The sequence below is a fragment of the Myxocyprinus asiaticus genome, chromosome 6 (genome assembly GCF_019703515.2).
Source record: "Myxocyprinus asiaticus isolate MX2 ecotype Aquarium Trade chromosome 6, UBuf_Myxa_2, whole genome shotgun sequence".
Taxonomy (NCBI): Eukaryota; Metazoa; Chordata; class Actinopteri; order Cypriniformes; family Catostomidae; genus Myxocyprinus; species Myxocyprinus asiaticus.
In genome coordinates this window covers 50246935-50265739 of record NC_059349.1, presented here as the reverse complement: position 1 = coordinate 50265739, position 18805 = coordinate 50246935, and the positions used below count along the sequence as shown (strand labels likewise).

At 37.9% G+C, this 18805-nt stretch overlaps 2 protein-coding genes across 8 annotated transcripts in view; one reads left to right on the top strand and one right to left on the bottom strand.

Annotated features, from left to right (window-relative positions):
- Window positions 1-1248: 1248 nt before the first annotated feature.
- On the top strand, window positions 1249-10235 carry ftr87 (finTRIM family, member 87). 2 transcript variants are annotated; one of them, XM_051701697.1, is made up of 7 exons: window positions 1249-1827; window positions 1945-2031; window positions 4664-4897; window positions 5809-5968; window positions 6516-6578; window positions 6689-6742; window positions 7877-10235. In XM_051701697.1, exons 1-7 carry the CDS (start codon window positions 1249-1251, stop codon window positions 8425-8427), a joined length of 1728 nt encoding a protein of 575 aa, XP_051557657.1. In that variant the 3' UTR covers window positions 8428-10235. The 2 variants fall into 2 exon arrangements, with proteins under 2 accessions (XP_051557657.1, XP_051557658.1); XM_051701698.1 differs by lacking the exon at window positions 4664-4897.
- A 150-nt stretch (window positions 10236-10385) lies between these two features.
- LOC127443157 (elongation factor 1-delta-like) overlaps window positions 10386-18805 on the bottom strand; it is a 33691-nt gene continuing 25271 nt past the window's right edge. For 5 of the 6 annotated variants that reach the window (XM_051701715.1, XM_051701711.1, XM_051701717.1 and 2 more), the window contains 6 exons: window positions 17123-17188; window positions 15372-15459; window positions 11263-11363; window positions 10951-11148; window positions 10655-10849; window positions 10386-10518 (listed from right to left, as the gene is read on the bottom strand). In XM_051701715.1, coding sequence (XP_051557675.1) covers window positions 10480-10518; window positions 10655-10849; window positions 10951-11148; window positions 11263-11363; window positions 15372-15459; window positions 17123-17188 — 687 coding nt within the window. In that variant the 3' untranslated portion in view covers window positions 10386-10479. The remainder of the gene's footprint in view (window positions 10519-10654; window positions 10850-10950; window positions 11149-11262; window positions 11364-15371; window positions 15460-17122; window positions 17189-18805) is intronic. The other variant, XM_051701714.1, reaches the window with a different exon arrangement.

The window sequence follows — 18805 nt, the reverse complement described above, 5'->3', positions numbered from 1 at the left end:
TGGAGAAGCTCATAGCCCAAGTTGCTTGAAGTCCAGTGTTAAGTTTCCACAGTCTGTGATGATTTGAGGTGCAATGTCATCTGCTGGTGTTGGTCCATTGTGTTTTTTGAAAACCAAAGTCACTGCACCCGTTTACCAAGAAATTTTGGAGCACTTCATGCTTCCTTCTGCTGACCAGCTTTTTAAAGATGCTGATTTCATTTTCCAGCAGGATTTGGCACCTGCCCACACTGCCAAAAGCACCAAAAGTTGGTTAAATGACCATGGTGTTGGTGTGCTTGACTGGCCAGCAAACTCACCAGACCTGAACCCCATAGAGAATCTATGGGGTATTGTCAAGAGGAAAATGAGAAACAAGAGAACAAAAAATGCAGATGAGCTGAAGGCCACTGTCAAAGAAACCTGGGCTTCCATACCACCTCAGCAGTGCCACAAACTGATCACCTCCATGCCACGCCGAATTGAGGCAGTAATTAAAGCAAAAGGAGCCCCTACCAAGTATTGAGTACATATACAGTAAATGAACATACTTTCCAGAAGGCCAACAATTCACTAAAAATGTTTTTTTTATTGGTCTTATGATGTATTCTAATTTGTTGAGATAGTGAATTGGTGGGTTTTTGTTAAATGTGAGCCAAAATCATCACAATTAAAAGAACCAAAGACTTAAACTACTTCAGTCTGTGTGCATTGAATTTATTTAATACACGAGTTTCACAATTTGAGCTGAATTACTGAAATAAATGAACTTTTCCACGACATTCTAATTTATTGAGATGCACCTGTATATATATATATATATAAATAAATATATATATATATATATATATATATATATATACATACATATATACATATACACACACACACACACACACACACATATATTTATATCAGTGTGTATGTGTGTGTGTGTATATATATATATATATATATATATATATATATATATATATATATATATATATATATATATCATATTATAATTTCTATATACAGGTTGCATGTGAAGCTTGACCACCTGGCACTCTTGGTTTGCATAAAAGCAAAGTGTAATGTCTTTGTTCTCGTGTGTGATTGGCCGCTTCAGGCTGTTTTGAACAGAAACCTGATAAGCTTCTACCTGCATTATAACCCACGCCCAGTTTATACACAAACACTCTTGCCTCCGTCCTCTATTGTTCTGCCTTCCTGACCACAGTTCTGTCTTTCATTTAACACTCCTCTAACCAGAGCTGTGGGAAAAAAATGGCTGACACAAATATCTCTGTGGACAAGGACCAATTCTGTTGCTCGGTGTGCTTGGAAGTGCTGTGGGAGCCGGTCACTATTCCCTGTGGTCACAGTTATTGCATGGAGTGTATTAAAGGTTACTGGAGGAAATGTGAGTTAAAAGAAGAGTACAGCTGCCCTCAGTGTCGAAGAACATTTAGTCCCAGACCTGCACTGTCCAGAAACACCATGCTGGCTGATATTGTGGAAAAACTGAGGAGAACTGGAGTTCAAGATGTTCTTCAGAGTCATATTAAGGATGTGGACTGTGATGTTTGTACTGGGAGGAAGCATAGAGCTGTGAAGTTTTGTGTAAAATGTCAGACATTATACTGTGAAATTCACTTAAAACCTCACAACGAAAGAAATCGAGGAAGGATGCATCAGCTTATTGAAGTTACAAAGCAATCGCAGAAGAGAATTTGTTCACGGCACAATAAACTGCGGGGGGTTTACTGTCGCACTGACCAACAGTGCATTTGTAGTTCATGCCTAAAGGATGGGCACAAGGGACACAGCGTAGTATCAATTATGGAGGAAAGGACTGACAAACAGGTAATTAAAACTGCAATAAAGATCTTTGAATCACACAATGTAGAATTTTGTCAAACGTTTTAAAATGGCTAACAAATCATGATTCTCATGATTTTAAATCTCATGATTTTTAAACAGAAACACTTAGAGGAAGTGTGGAGAAAGTCAAAGCAGAGGTGTAAGGAGAGAGAAAAGGAACTCCGAGACATTGTAAAATACATCAAGGTAATGTGTTCTTCAAGTGGAGTTGGAAATATCGTAACGAGTTACGAGCAAATTAATGACCAAGCGAAGTCGCATTTACTAGTGGGGAAACTCGGAATTTGAGACAATGCCCGAGTTCCCAAGTTGTGAAGTTGGAAGGGGCATTACGACATGAAAGATAATGGAAACTAATAATTTTGCAAAATTATTTCAACTTTTGTATTGTATTTCAAAAATATTAATTTGTTATATATGACAGTCAACTAATGGCTCTGCCTTCACAGAAAGGTATGCAAAATAAATTCCTACTTCCTGAAAGATATTAATGAAATAAGTGTTGTGAGATCTCTCACCAGTCTCTGTGACAGCTCTAGACTCCGTAAACAGCAAACAAAATGTGTCCGCGGACCGCGGTCTCTGACGCTTTCTGCCTGTCAATAATTTTGCGTGTTCTCATAGTATTGTAGTTGTAGCGAATTATTGAGGCTTAATGCCATTTTTATGCCATGTTGCTCATTACAGTTGTCAGTTGAGGGTGCTATTTTGCTTCTGTTGTTTTTAACAACCGCTTCTTTGTATTTTTGGAGTGCGGGGTTTTGGAAAGAGCGGGCGTGGCTAATTCAACGGTTCATCTTGTGGAAATTCTAGAACGCTAAAATCGCTTTCAGCACCTTTAAGTTTGGCTTCTTCCGTATTTTGTTTACCACTTGAATGCATGTCCACTTGAAGACAGCATGTGTGTATTAATATGTCTTTGAGCCTAACTGTTTGCTAGTGTTAAAGTTGCCGTAAGTGATTTTTTTTATGAACTGACACGCAGAAAACATCTCTATTACCTGTCAGATATCACTTTAATATATGCCATGTCATGCCTGTCTCAGTGATAGTCTCTGCAAACAGCTGGGGGGAAATGGCCAGATTCTTTGTTTAGCCTATCAGAAGACTTTGAAGCACTCTCTGCCTTACAATCATTCTGCCCGTTGACCGGACAGCCCATATTTGGGCACCGGTGTAGTGTCGAATTTTGACTCCCTAGTATCCTTATGATTAGGGTTAGGTGTAGTGATGGGCTTTAGGGGTAGGGACCAATAAGCTTAGGGTTAGGGGTGGTGTAGGGTTGGGCTTTAGGGATAAGGGCCAATCAGGTAGCGGGGAGTCACAATCTGGCAGGCAGTCAGATTTCGGCACAAAACTGAGAAGCTAAGAAAGTCAGTTTGAGAGTTATCCATTTCGTTTGTCGTGTGCAAATGCTATTTTGCTACCGTTGCTATTGACAGTTATTGTCCAACTGTTTGGGTTTGCTGACATCAAATTGCATATTTGCTTTATTCTTCTTACCTGTGCTGTTGATATGCTCTCCTGCTCCATCTCTGATTACAATGGTCTCCAAGTCTCGTTGAAGTACCAGAATGGCTAACATCGCTTACAGCACCTTTAAGCCAAAGGATGTGGAAATTCTCAATGTTGGAAATTGAGATTCCTTCAGAGATCAAACAAAAAGACTTTGGGTTCACCCAAAAATGAAAATTCTATCATCGTTTACTTACCTTTTTGTCATTTCAACCACATCTGTAGAACACTAAAGATATTAGACAGAATGCTGAAAGTGACCAGTGGCTATCAAGCTTTAAAAAGTATCATAAAAGTTCCATAAAAGTAATCCAACTCTTTAAGTTCTTCTAAAGCCATACAAATGCTTAAGTCCTTTGCTGAAAATATTGTCCTCTAAATCTCTGTCACATATTCAAATTTGAAGCGTTACGATCTGACAAATGTTGTAGTCATCCAATAAAGGCTAGAACTGTTCAGCCGTGATGTCAATTTACAGGCAAACCCGGAAGTCTGATTCGCTGAAAGCTGAAATTCATGAAAAAAAAAGATAATGGCATGAGTTGTGCAGAATGGTCGTTTATTCTTATTTCTTAAAAAATAAGCAAGGAAACAATTTTGTTTTAAAATAAATATTTGAAAAAGTTTTGTCCACCAAATAAGTCATGTGGCATAACCAACATGTAGGCTGCCATTTTATTTATTTTTGGGGGGGGAGAGGACCAATTACAACCTGCATATGATGGTTTTTTGTTTGTTTGTTTTTAATCAGATATTTTAATTTGTTTATGGAAAGGCACATCTTGTTCAGGTCCTATGGTTTTGCCATCGCTTTTGCCTCAATGTGCAATAAAAGTATTTTAACACTTTTCTTTGATAAATTTAGTCATTAAATAATTTTTATTTATTTTTTTTAGAAAATGCTATAAATGTTCTTCAAAAATGTATGAATCCAAAGTGGACAAAAAGATGATATTTCTACGAACATGTGTGTTTTACACTGGATTGAAATCTCACCTTTATCAATAGTCACAAGACAAGAGTCAAGTTAAGTTCAAAACACTGAAGTTTTGCATTGAATCATTTGGCAGACACTTTCATCCAAAAGCAATTTACAAAGCATTCATTCAAGGTATACATTTTATCATCTGGTGAATTCCCTGGCAATCAAACTACCACTTGAACTACACAGGAACGTTGAGGTTCCTGTATAGTTCAAGTAGTTCTCATTTTTCTCATTTTTGGGTGAAACAAATCTGACATTCTGATATATTTAGTTCCACTAAACTGAACAATTTCCTTTCCGTTGCCAACATCTGAGCAGCGTTCTGCACAAGTGGTTGAGGACGACAGTGAAAAGATCTTCACCAGACTGTTGCGCTCCATCGAAAGGAAGCACACTGAGGTGAAAGAGCTGATCAGAGGTGAGGAGAGGACAGCTCTAGGCCAGACGGAGAAGCTTCTAGAACAACTGAATCAACAGATAACTGAACATAAAAGAGGAGAGGCTGAGCTAGAGATGCTTTCAAACACAGAGGACCATATCAATTTCCTACAGGTGAAGTCCTGAGTTTCACACGGCTTTATTTGTGCTGAAGGCGATGATACTCCTCATGAGGAGCAATAGGGCTACAGCAGAAGAAAAGACGTCACATTATATAACCTACATTGTGTAGTCTGTTGGGGAATTTGGGCCAACAAATGGCAGGCTTTGTTCAGAATGGAATACTAGCGTCGGCTACTACTTACTAAACACTGCACTATATACTGTCCACTATTAAAAAAATAGTAGAATGTGAAGGTACACATTATGCAATGGTAAATGTTTCAAACATGCTACATTGTTGTCACATGATAAATCGTAACGCTGTATATGGCAGCTCTAGGAATGGAAGTCCCATCTTACAAAAGAGCCAATCATCTTTATAAAAGAGACGTCGCCTGTAAGTTTAATCGAGAACGTACAAGCGCATTAGCTGGACCAGCCCAAAAAACTAGAGTTTTGTAGCTTAATCTGAGCTAAAGGAATGCAATTTGTAATACCATTGTTGTCAGACTGTATTACTCCTTTGAAATACAGTATGTTATTTGTTCATAATCTTGACCAACTGTTTTGGAGATTTTGGTTTTTCCCTAATAATGTAGATATGAGCTGTACTTGTATCCATAGAAATTTGCTGTATGGAGACACTGAGTAACCTGACTTGCCTTAAATGGACTTTGGTTTAATTCAATGAGTGGTCTCCAGTTATCATCTAGGAAATAGCAATGGTTACTTCGCATTTTAGTTTAAAAATATTGCAGTGGTAACGGCATTGTGTAATAAAGTATTTAATAGCGTGCTAGTATGTAGTATGCTTTCAGTAAGGGAAACCTTTTCGATTAGGGCATATATGCTTAACCTCTACTCAGTAATACCTGAATTCAGCTGTCTCATGCTAATGTCAACTGTTTGAATCACCTGTGTAGAACTATAAAAATCTGTGTGCTCCTCCTGAAGTCGGGGGTCAGCCCAGCATTGACGTCCATCCATACTTCTCTTTGCTGATATTGAGGAAGGCTCTCACAGAGCTAAAAGAGAGAGTTACTGACATTTGTGACAGAGAATCAGCAAGAATATCAGAAATGGGTGAGTATAGACTGTCTTTTAAATCTCCACTTAATCAAATATAGCCAATATTGAAAAACAATCAGATCCCAAACGTATTAGAGGCTGCTGACTATGGGAGTCTAGGAGTGGCAATTAACAAAAATGCAATTAATTAAAAAAGACAAATATTTAGAATGAAGTTGTCATGTTCATAGTTCCTTGCAAAACATGTTAAACCCCAAAATGAATAATTTTAAATAGGAAAATGGATGAAGCAATTAGCAAATGTATTATTAAACAAAAATGCAATCAAAAAGTTTTTTTTTAATTTGTGTATGGTTTTATGGTTATTTACATTTTAAACATGAATTAGAATATTTTATTAAAATGAAAGTTCCAGTCCTGGACATTTTTACAAAGTTTTTGTAATGTTAAAATAAATAAATAAAAAAAAAATAATAATAATATATATTATAATTGGCACACCTAGTCCTTTATAGCTGACCATTTGTTTTGAATTTTATAGACATCAGCAGTGTTGATATACAAACTCACCTCATGACATCTGACACTTTTCTATTTACAGTTGATGAAGAGCACAATCAGTCATCTGAAAATATCTCGAGTTTACCAGTGAACTCTGAAACAGGTACTGAAACTCACATCCCTACAAGCGGGACAAAGCACATTAACTCACCCGTGTTTACATATGTAAGTTAAGATACTTCTGACATAATTCAACTCACTGACCTCTTCCAGCACGAGGAATATCACCACAAACTGAGCCGATGACTAGAGGAGATTTCTTACAATGTAAGTGTTATTTCAAATGCTTGATATTACAGCCAAACAGGAAAACCAAGATTTAAAAGGACAGACAGACAGATGGACGGTATATCAAAATATAAATATCAAAACTAAAGTATAGATAAATCAAAAAGATTTTATTAAATTTTGAACAATATATTTGCAAGATTTGACATCTGACACAAATTTGGGGAAGATCAAATAAAAGCTGTAGGATTTTGAAAGTATGTTTTTGAAAAAAATGGCAAAAGTAACCAGAGAGAGAGAATTTTTTTTTTCTATATGGTTAGTAAGATAAGCTAAAACATGCGTGAAAATGTGAAGGTTGAAGACCCCAAATTTGGCATGATCGCAAACTAAGGGAAAAAATTCACACGGAAATTTCACAACTTTTTACCACAACATTTAATAAGGTGCCATAGACCACTGGGAAGAATAATAAGCAGGAAACCAACAAGAACTGTGTAGACCATACGGTTAGAAATTTATAATCAAAACATGTGAAAATTTGAGCATTTGAGATAGAGACTCCAAACTTGGCATGATCAAAGCTGAGACTCTCCCCTGTGAGTGTGCCAAATTTCCCAACTTTTAACCACATGCTTTTATAAGCTGCCATAGACAATTGGGAAGAATAATAAGCAGGAAACCAACAAGAACTGTGTAGACCATACGGTTAGAAAGTTATAAGCAAAACATGTGAAAATTTTAGCATTTGAGATAGAGACTCCAAACTTGGCATGATCAAAGCGGAGACTCTTCTCTACGTGTACAGCAAATTTCACAACTTTTTACCAGTGTTCCATAAGCTGTCATAGACCATTGGGAAGATTAATAAGTGGAAAACCAACAAGAACTGTATAGACCATACGGTTAGAAAGTTACAAGTAAAACCTGCATGAAAATATGAGCATTTGAGATGGATACTCCAAACTTGGCAGATCAAAGCTAAGTCTCTCCCCTATGAGTGTGCCAAATTTCATAACTTTTTACCATAGCCTGTTTTATAAGCTGCCACTGAACCCTGGGAAGAATAAGCAGAACAAATATTAACGGATACTGTAGGTGCCTAAATACTTTCTGTACTAGGCCTCTAACAACACCTTTTAATGGCTTTCATTTCCGCTTTAAAACCAACAGATTGCCGTGATCTGACGTTAGACCCAAACACTGCCAACTCTTTCATCCGTCTCTCTGGAGACCATCGAGAGGTCACAACAGAACTGGAGCCTCAGTCATACTCTGATCATCCAGAGCGGTTCAGCAGCTGGGCTCAGGTCTTGTGCACAGAGGGTCTGTCGGGACGCTGTTACTGGGAGGTGGAGTGGGGAGGCAGTGGGGGAGTTTCCATTGGAGTTTCCTACAAAGGGATTCCAAGGACTGGAGGGAATACGGACAGAAAACTGGGATGCAATTCCAAATCCTGGAGCTTAGATTTCTCAGATTCTCTTTGTTTGTTCAGGCATGATAAGTCTAGAATAGAAATACACACTCCAATGCCAAATAGAATTGGGGTGTATCTTGATCACAGAGCTGGAACTCTGGCTTTCTATAGTGTTTCTTTAGCAGATGATAGTATGACTTTGCTTCATCAAGAGCAGACCACTTTCGCCCAACCCCTCTACCCTGGATTCTGGGTTGGACTTGGCTCCACTTTGAAACTCTGTCAAACTTTCAGTTTCTCAGCTTAGTAAAACAAAAACAAATGTGTGTGCTCTTATTTATTTATAAAGAAGATATTTTGTTACTGTTATGAACAGAATGAATTTTAAATCTACGGGATGAGGGGGCCTGGGTAGCTCAGCGAGTATTGACGTTGACTATCACCCCTGGAGTCACGAGTTCGAATCCAGGGTGTGCTGAGTGACTCCAGCCAGGTTTCCTAAGCAGCTAAATTGGCCTGGATGCTAGGGAGGGTAGAGTCACATGGGGTAACCTCCTCGTGGTCGCGATTAGTGGTTCTCTCTCTCAATGGGGCGCGTGGTAAGTTGTGCGTAGATCGTGGAGAATAGCGTGAGCTTCCGCGTGCGGAGTCTCCACGGTGTCATGCACAGCGAGCCATGTGATAAGATGCGCGGATTGATTGTCTCAGCAGCGGAGACAACCGAGACTTGCCCTCTGCCACCCGGATTGAGGTGAATAACCGCACCACCACGAGGACCTACTAAGTAGTGGGAATTGGGCATTCCAAATTGGGGAGAAAAGGGGATAAAAAATAAAAAATAAATAAATCTACAGGGCAAAATATACAGCACAACCAGTGCAGGCCAATTCCCAAACGAATGAATCTAATGAGCCAGTTCTTTTGAATCTATAGCATGACAGACACAGCACGACCAGCATAGTTCAATTCCCAAACAACTGACTCTTATGAGCTAGTTCTTTTTAGTGAATCAAAGACATACGTATTTTTACTGATTTACTGAATAATCGAACACGCAAGTGATGATTTTCGTCATGTCCAGGTCGAAATGAAATTAGAACTGCTACTGTGTTATGCAACGTTGTACTTGAGTCTCCCGAGACTTAAATCAGGCAGTACAGTTACTGAATGGTTGTTCATACAACAATGTGTAGTTAAAGATACACAAGTTTAGGTGTAGTCAATAACATTTTATAAAATAATAAATGCAAGAATGAAATGTTACATCTTTTTTGTTTTAGAACTTTTATTTAATGTATAGTTTGCATAAATTATTGGATTGCATCTATGCTTCTAAAAAGTCTATAAAAATAAACATTTTTACAAATGTATTTCTGATTTGTTTTATCGGCTCTGTTGAAACCTGAAATTACTGCATCACTTGGCAACAGGCTGCTGAGGGCAGTAACTGCAATAAGAATTGCATTTCTTATGTCCAAACAATTCTTCCTCAAAAGTACTAAGAGAATCATTAAAGAAATAGAATCGTTAAAGGAACTGTTCTATCATAATTCTCTCATTATTTACTCACCCTAATGCAGACAACTTTCTATACTTGCAGACTACACACATTTATATTATATATATATATAAGAATGTGAACATGGTATTTAACATATATTTAATTACATAAATGGAAACTGAAAACAATCAATGCATTACAAAAATAATTTGTGTTAAATGCATTAAATACCATAGGAAACATGTGTTAAATACAGTAGGACCAACATATGCATTCTTGGGGTAGTAATGCAAATTCTTTAATAATATAAAAAATATTCAACTAAATATATATATATATTTTTTTTAAAGTCAGTTCACAAGATAGACTCTTTAATTGAGAAATACTTGGAGATGCAGATCAAAAGACCACTTCATGCTGGGTCATTTTGACCACATATGTGTTTTAGGGTTAATCCATGACCATATTAAGGGGACACTTTGGGTGAGAAAGACCAAAAATGTATTTTAAGAAGTTCTTATTCACTATAAATATTTAGAATCCAAATCTTGTGAGAACTTGCGCTCATTAACGCACAACGGACATCAAGATTTTAAATGAAAAACTAACATAAGTTGGTTGAGTAAATAATGACAAAAAATTCAATTCCCTTTATATAGTTATACATTTCAAATATGGAGATGCATGAAAATTAAAATTTATAAAACCAGGACATTAATAAACAAATCAAAAATAACAATCCAAATAAAGACAGTCAACTGCAATGATTTTTGTTCATGTAACCGAACAGTTTATTGGTAACCGTGTGATATAAAAGCAGCAGTAACCCAGTGTGAGGTGTTTTTTGACACGAGAGGCTCAGATCTTGTTGAAAGCAGCAATATCAACACTCTGGATCTACAACATAATGAGTGAATTAAGTTTACTAAAAGCACAAAAAATCCTGTTTTACCCCAAAATGTAAATAAATAAAGCAAATTATAATTTCTTTTAAATGTGGGATGAAAATCACCCAAAAAGATTGTGCACTTACGTAGTCCTCAAACTGGGTGATCTCCTCCTCCAGAATGTCTGTTCCCACTTTATCATCTTCAACCACACAGCCGATCTGGAGCTTTTTGATGCCGTAGCCGACAGGAACCAGTTTAGAAGCTCCCCACAGGAGCCCGTCCAGCTGTATGGAGCGTACGCACTCTTCCAGCTTGGCCATATCGGTCTCATCATCCCACTGATCAATAAAAAGATGATATATTTGAAATTACAAGTGAGCAGAAAGAAATCGTACATTATACTTAAAAAAAAAATTCTGTGTGTTGTACGGATTCGTACAGGTTTGACATCCAGCAGGATGGAGGATTTGGCGATGAGGGCTGGTTTTTTGGCCTTCCTCGCTGCGTACTCCTTCACTCTTTCCGCTTTGATGCGCTCTGCCTCCTCGTCTTCCTCATCACTGCCAAAAAGGTCGATATCATCATCATCATCAGCACCACTGTGTTTCTCAACCTTGGGCTTCTGGGCGGGAGCAGCCTTCAAATGAAACCGTAACCAATTCAAAACCATAAATCAGTACATGACATTTATAAATTACCATAGAAGCACAGGCAGCCTCTAGAGAAATATTAAAGATGGTATCTCATCTACCTTGGTGACAGCAGCTGTCTTTGGAGCTGGTGCTTTGCTCTTCTCCAGCACAGCCATCCTGGACTCCAGTTTGGACAGCATGCTTCTTAGATTATCCACCACTGAAATAGATTCCACACTGATCACCGATTCAATAAGGCCATTAGAACCAACTGGACATTTAGGCCTTGTTTACACCTGGTATGAACATTAGTCTTGGTTGATCTGATCACATGGTCAGCCAAGACAAACTGCTGTTTTACTTATGCATCTCAAATGCATCTCCAGTGACCACCAGTGATTGGATTTTGTCAAGGTGAGTCTCTGATTTCATTACAATACACGTCATGTCCTACAGTTTTGTGCATGTACAGTATCTGGGCTACTCCAATTTTTTCAATCAGACGTTTGTTTTCTTCTAAAGCTGTACCTGGTTGGCAAAGTTTAAAGCCCTCGTTTTGGATAAATGAATACGTGTTATGCGAGTAGGTGGTCCTTCCCTGGTGGCCGGGACGCATTAGAAAACATAAGCATTTACATTACAAATCTGATGTAGCCATATGGATCCTTGACCATCAGATTGGATGACAATATCATTGAACAGTGTTCACATCTGTATTTACTACTGTCCACTTGTGATCATAGATGTTAAAATTATATATATATATATATATATATATATATATACACAGGTGCATCTCAATAAATTAGAATGTCGTGGAAAAGTTCATTTATTTCAGTAATTCAACTCAAATTGTGAAACTCGTGTATTAAATAAATTCAATGCACACAGACTGAAGTAGTTTAAGTCTTTGGTTCTTTTAATTGTGATGATTTTGCTCACATTTAACAAAAACCCACCAATTCACTATCTCAAAAAATTAGAATACATCATAAGACCAATAAAAAAAACATTTTTAGTGAATTGTTGGCCTTCTGGAAAGTATGTTCATTTACTGTATATGTACTCAATACTTGGTAGGGGCTCCTTTTGCTTTAATTACTGCCTCAATTAGGCGTGGCATGGAGGTGATCAGTTTGTGGCACTGCTGAGGTGGTAAGGTAGCCCAGGTTTCTTTGACAGTGGCTTTCAGCTCATCTGCATTTTTTGGTCTCTTGTTTCACATTTTCCTCTTGACAATACCCCATAGATTCTCTATGGGGTTCAGGTCTGGTGAGTTTGCTGGCCAGTCAAGCACACCAACACCATGGTCATTTAACCAACTTTTGGTGCTTTTGGCAGTGTGGGCAGGTGCCAAATCCTGCTGGAAAATGAAATCAGCATCTTTAAAAAGCTGGTCAGCAGAAGGAAGCATGAAGTGCTCCAAAATGTCTTGGTAAATGGGTGCAGTGACTTTGGTTTTCAAAAAACACAATGGACCAACACCAGCAGATGACATTGCACCCCAAATCATCACAGACTGTGGAAACCTAACACTGGACTTCAAGCAACTTGGGCTATGAGCTTCTCCACCCTTCCTCCAGACTCTAGGACCTTGGTTTCCAAATGAAATACAAAACTTGCTCTCATCTGAAAAGAGGACTTTGGACCACTGGGCAACAGTCCAGTTTTTCTTCTCCTTAGCCCAGGTAAGACGCCTCTGACGTTGTCTGTGGTTCAGGAGTGGCTTAACAAGAGGAATATGACAACTATAGCCAAATTCCTTGACATGTCTGTGTGTGGTGGCTCTTGATGCCTTGACCCCAGCCTCAGTCCATTCCTTGTGAAGTTCACCCAAATTCTTGAATCGATTTTGCTTGACAATCCTCATAAGGCTGCGGTTCTCTCGGTTGGTTGTGCATCTTTTTCTTCCACACTTTTTCCTTCCACTCAACTTTCTGTTAACATGCTTGGATACAGCACTCTGTGAACAGCCAGCTTCTTTGGCAATGAATGTTTGTGGCTTACCCTCCTTGTGAAGGGTGTCAATGATTGTCTTCTGGACAACTGTCAGATCAGCAGTCTTCCCCATGATTGTGTAGCCTAGTGAACCAAACTGAGAGACCATTTTGAAGGCTCAGGAAACCTTTGCAGGTGTTTTGAGTTGATTAGCTGATTGGCATGTCACCATATTCAAATTTTTTGAGATAGTGAATTGGTGGGTTTTTGTTAAATGTGAGCCAAAATCATCACAATTAAAAGAACCAAAGACTTAAACTACTTCAGTCTGTGTGCATTGAATTTATTTAATACACGAGTTTCACAATTTGAGTTGAATTACTGAAATAAATGAACTTTTCCACGACATTCTAATTTATTGAGATGCACCTGTATATATATATATATATATATATATATATATATATATATATATATATATATATATATATATATATATATATATATATTTATTTTTTTTTTCCTTAATTGTTTTGGACTGCATCTGTGTCATGCTGTCAATTACCACAAACAATTTCAAACTTGTCCCTCACTTAATAAAAAATGTATTAATGCTTCTACAATGAACATTTATGGGAAAATCCTTGTTTGTTTTCCCCATGCACTTCTTTGTACGTGAATAACTTGTAGTTAAATAGTGGAGATGTAGCGGTTCAGATAAGAGAATGAAATATCACTCAGAACTCTTCCAATTGTGCCTTGCCTTTATAAATTTGTGTTTTAAAATTATTCTGAATATGTTACTTTTTTATGTGATGCACCAGAATACATTACTGAATACATTTAAAGGGATAGTTCACCCAAAAATGAAAATTCAGTCATTGTTTACTCACCCCTGTGTTGTTATAACCACATAAGACTTACTTTCTTTTTCTTAACACAAAGTAAGAAATTGTGAAAAAAATTTGTGCTCAGTGATGTCAAACAATGGAAGTTTATGGTGACCATCTCTTCAAGCTTCAAAAGGACACAAAGTATAATTCAGAAGTCTAATAAATTATTCCATGAGTCTCATGATTGTTATGAAAGCATACGATAAGTTTTGGTGCGAAACAAACCAAAATCGAATGTATTATTTAGTAAAAAATGTTCACTGATCCTTATTCTCCTGTCCGCGTTCATGATAGGGCACAAGAGCTTTAGAGATCTTTGGACAAGAGCAACAGTTGTTATGCAGCACGAGCGAGACTGGGCGTTCAAGTGAAAACTCATTTTGTTTCACTTCAACAGGACCACCAGCGATATTAACAACAGAAAACACAGCATAGCTGCACACAAACCAGAGAACAGAACTTAAACATGTCTGAAGAGTTTGTAGTGGAAGAATAGATGCATTTCAATGTCCAGACTTATTTGTTTAAAGCAGAGTCCTCCATCAAACAGAGAGATGGGGCTGAAGGTACGGTCACACCATGTCCTACTCAAACGCTAAACGGCACGCAATAAAAGTTATCTGTTCTATGTTAATCAGAGTATTTTGTCCTAAGCAGCTGCGACAAGCAACGGGACATTTTGTCGATCGCTTGGTTTCTATATTTGCCGTTGCGCATGGTAACGTGACAGACTGTGTAATATGCGTATAGGAAGCGGCGGTACTTGTAGCTACCTTCAACCTCCTCCACAGTTTTTGATTGCAGACTCTGGATAAAACAAACAATGCTGGACATTAAAATGCATCTGTTCTTCCACTACAAACTCTTCAGACATGTTTAAGTTCTGTTCTCTGGTTTGTGTGCAGCTATGCTGTGTTTTCTGTTGTTAATATCACTGGTGACGATATTACTGCACCCAAGACTTTCACCCACTATTGCACTTGTGTATATGGTTGTGTGACAATAAAAAGTGATTTGATTTGATGATCCTGTTGAAGCAAAACAAAACGGGTTTTCTGCCCAACCCTGCTCCAATCCTAGCTTAGTATGCAGAGACAATTGTAAGCCATTCAGTACATAGGTTAATTTTCTTTAAAACTATAAACACTACATCTCTTTGGCATGATGAAAATTTCTTTGTTTGTGCGAATTTGGGCCAATTTGGTTCCTTAGGAGACCTGGCTGGAGTCACTCAGCACGCCCTGGGATTCAAACTAGCGAGCTAGCGAACTCCAGGGGGTGGTAGCCAGCATATTTTACCACTGAGCTACCCAGGCCCCCGAGTTTTCAGGGTTTCACATCGCTTTAACCTCTTTTCTTTTCTAAACACACACACACACACACACACACACACACACCTTTGTGCAGATTCTTGTTGTCTAGTTCTAGACTCTTCAAACGAGAGACCAGCTCACTCTGATCCTCAGACTTACTGGCATTCTGACTCTGAAATCAGATGGAGAAAACCTGAATGTTAGTAAATGATATCTCATAAAAAAAAATTAAAAAAAAAACTACATGCAAACACACCATGCAGGGTCATCCAAATGTTAACGTACCTAAAATGAAACAACCAGAAATCATATGGATGACATTTCAGATTATACTTTTAGTCTTTCTACTGTATTTAGCAGTAGCATGCTGTTTGTTTATGTGAAAGCTCAACTCTAAATGTGTGCATGAACATACACTTACCGACCACTTTATTAGGTACACCTCTATTCATGTGACTATCTTATCAGCCAATCGTGTGGCAGCAGTGCAATGCATAAAATCATGCAGATCCGGGTCAGGAGCTTCCGTTAATGTTCACATCAACCATCAGAATGGGGAAAAAATTGATCTCAGTGATTGAGCGTGGCATGATTGTTGATGCGGGCTGGTTTGAGTATTTCTGTAACTGCTGATCTCCTGGGATTTTCACACACAACAGTCTCTAGAGTTTACTCCGAATGGTGCCAAAAACAAAAAACATCCAGTGAGTGGCAGTTCTGCGGACAGAAACGTCTTGTTGATGAGGTCTATGGAGAATGGCCAGACTGGTTCGAGCTGACAGAAAGGCTACGGTAACTCAGATAACCACTCTGTACAATTGTAGTGAGCATAAAAGCATCTCAGAATGCACGTCAAACCTTGATGCAGATGGGCTACAACAGCAGTAGACAACGTAGAGTTCCACTTCTGTCAGCCAAGAACAGAAAACGGAGGCTGCAGTGGGCCTACCATTTGTGTGCCTCAGCAGAAATTGAGATTCATCAGACCAGGTAATGTTTTCTCAGTCTCTAACTGTCCAGTTTTGGTGAGCCTGTGCCCCCTGCAGCCTCAGCTTTCTGTTCTTGGCTGACAGAATTGGAACCCAACATTCTGCTGTTGTAGCCCATCTGCCATCTCACTGGATGTTTTTTGTTTTTGGCACCATTCTGAGTAAATTCTAGAGATTGTTGTGTACGAACATCCCAGGAGATCAGCAGTTACAGAAATACTCAAACCAGCCCGTCTGGCACCAACAATAATGCCACGGTCCAAATCAATGAGCAAATTTTCTCCCCATTCTGATGGTTGATGTGAATATTAACTGAAGCTCCTGACCTATATCTGCATGATTTTATGCACTGTAGGCACACAATTGACTGATTAAATAATGACATGAATAAGGTGTATTCCTAATAAAGTGGTCGGTGAGTGTACGTATGCATGTAACCTGTAATGTATACTCAACATGAAACAGCATTCAGAACTCATTTTACTAGTGGAAAAGGATTTTCAATCAGGAATGTTTTATATATATATATATATATATGACACCTTTTGTAGGGCAGGGATTTTATCCACTGCCAGTTGGATTTTGAGAAGGTCTCTACATGACACATGGCTGGAGGGAAGGAGTTGAAAAATAAGAGGGCTCGCTGACATCAGCCAAAATGGTTGTTAAAGAGGCAGAGCAAGTTATTACATTGTAATTAAAGAATCAAGCACAATAGGAATATAAATACGGACAATTTTGATTTCATGTTGACTATAATGGTGTAAATCCTACGAATATAAACACAAATTTCTAATTCTCATGCTTTCCACACAGGTGTGGAGTTAACCGCCCCACAGCACTTACGGTCTTCCTCTCCCGGGTTTTTTGAGGGCGAGAGTGCCCTTTATTGCCCTGCAGAGCAGTCTTCACCTGAGACATTCACATTTCACCACCACAATCAGAAAACAATCAGGAAGAGAGATCGAAATCACAAAAATAAAGTGCTATAAAAGTATGAGTTTTGCCTTTCGTTACCAACACTATAAGTTCAACACAAAAAAAAAAAATTAAAAGATATGAGAGGAGTTACCTGTATTCATTAGGATTTAAACTGGCTGTGGTCATCACATTACTGGTTGTTTTATTACTTTTCTGCTTTAACCTAAACTGAGAATTCTTATTTAATCACCCCTATGTTGCTACGTTTGTGATTTTTGTTTTTAGAGGAACTCAAAAAGTTACATACTGCAGCAGAATGTTTACAATGCCTTTTTTCCATACAAAGATGTGGATGGGGACCAGTCTGTCAAGCTCCAAAAAGGACATTAAATTTACATTGTTATTCACTGAAGAACTTCTGCCTGAGCTTTCTTGGCTGTGGTCACCATCCACTTTCATTGTATGGACAACAGCAGCCTATCTGATAGTTAATCAAAAGGTTTAAAGAAAATAAAAAAATGATTCAAGTGCATGCATGTTGATGTTTGCAATTTAGTCATGAGGTTTGCTTGCTTAAATCAGAGTCAGACCCAGAATACGTTAAACCAATAAGAGCATAAATCACAGACACATTATTACATCCTCGGGCAAACTGCAACCTGCTTCCTCTTACAATCTTAATGCAGACAGATGAACACAACACTGAGAACTCACTGTATGACAGAGCAGAGCACATACACTGCAAAAATGCACAAACAACTTAGGAAAGAGATGAAGCCAAATCCATTTGCATTACAGGACAGCTTGCTATAGCTACTTACTTTTAGTTGCACACATATACATTAGATATTTGAAATGATCTCTGGTTTTTAGCCAATCCAAGAACATGTTTTAATATTTATGCACATTTCTTCATGAATGGGAGGTGTGCAGTAGCTGCTGACAGAGGAACTAAATGCTACAGCACCAATGAAGGAGCTGCTATTTATTTTATTACATTTATTTCTCAAATGTAAAGGCCTTTTAAAAAACAACTTACACCCAGGGCACTGCAAACTTTCATCAGTCTGAGAAAAGTTTGCAGATTTGAAGCGAAATGCGATCGCTAATGTTTTATGCCAAGCACAACCCATCAAATAATTATGATTTACTTGTTTTAATGCAAAATAAAACAATATAAACATGGGGAATAGATTTTTAATGATAACTTATTAACCTTTAAAGACTCAGAGGTTGTTAATCGGTGGTATATCCATGCTATTTCAATTCCATTTAAAAAAAATAAAACATTAATAGCCGAGTTTGTTGTGTAGAACTACACTTCTAATGATCCTACAAGGAAACGATCAACCAATCAGAGAACTGCGGCTAACAAAGCGTGCCAAAAGAGCTCTGCACTTCTATGATGCACTGTGAATGACGCAACCATTGGTCTCCCAACCCTCCCAAGCTATTTATATCTCTGAATACTGTGCAATAAAATCGAAATATATTTTTACTATACTTATAACAACAACTTTAAATCAATAGTTATATACTGTATTTTTCCATTGTTTTTAAAACCATTAAGTCACTCGCAATGCTTCATGGGATTGTAGTTCACTCCCT

What these genes read in the sequence shown, in the direction of transcription:
- ftr87 (XM_051701697.1), top strand. Translation starts at nt 1,249, where the DNA reads ATGGCTGACACAAATATCTCTGTGGACAAGGACCAATTCTGTTGCTCG. An exon ending in AGGAAAGGACTGACAAACAG is followed by an intron (nt 1,828 to 1,944) that starts GTAATTAAAACT and finishes ATTTTTAAACAG; the next exon opens with AAACACTTAGAGGAAGTGTG. An exon ending in ACATTGTAAAATACATCAAG is followed by an intron (nt 2,032 to 4,663) that starts GTAATGTGTTCT and finishes ACATCTGAGCAG; the next exon opens with CGTTCTGCACAAGTGGTTGA.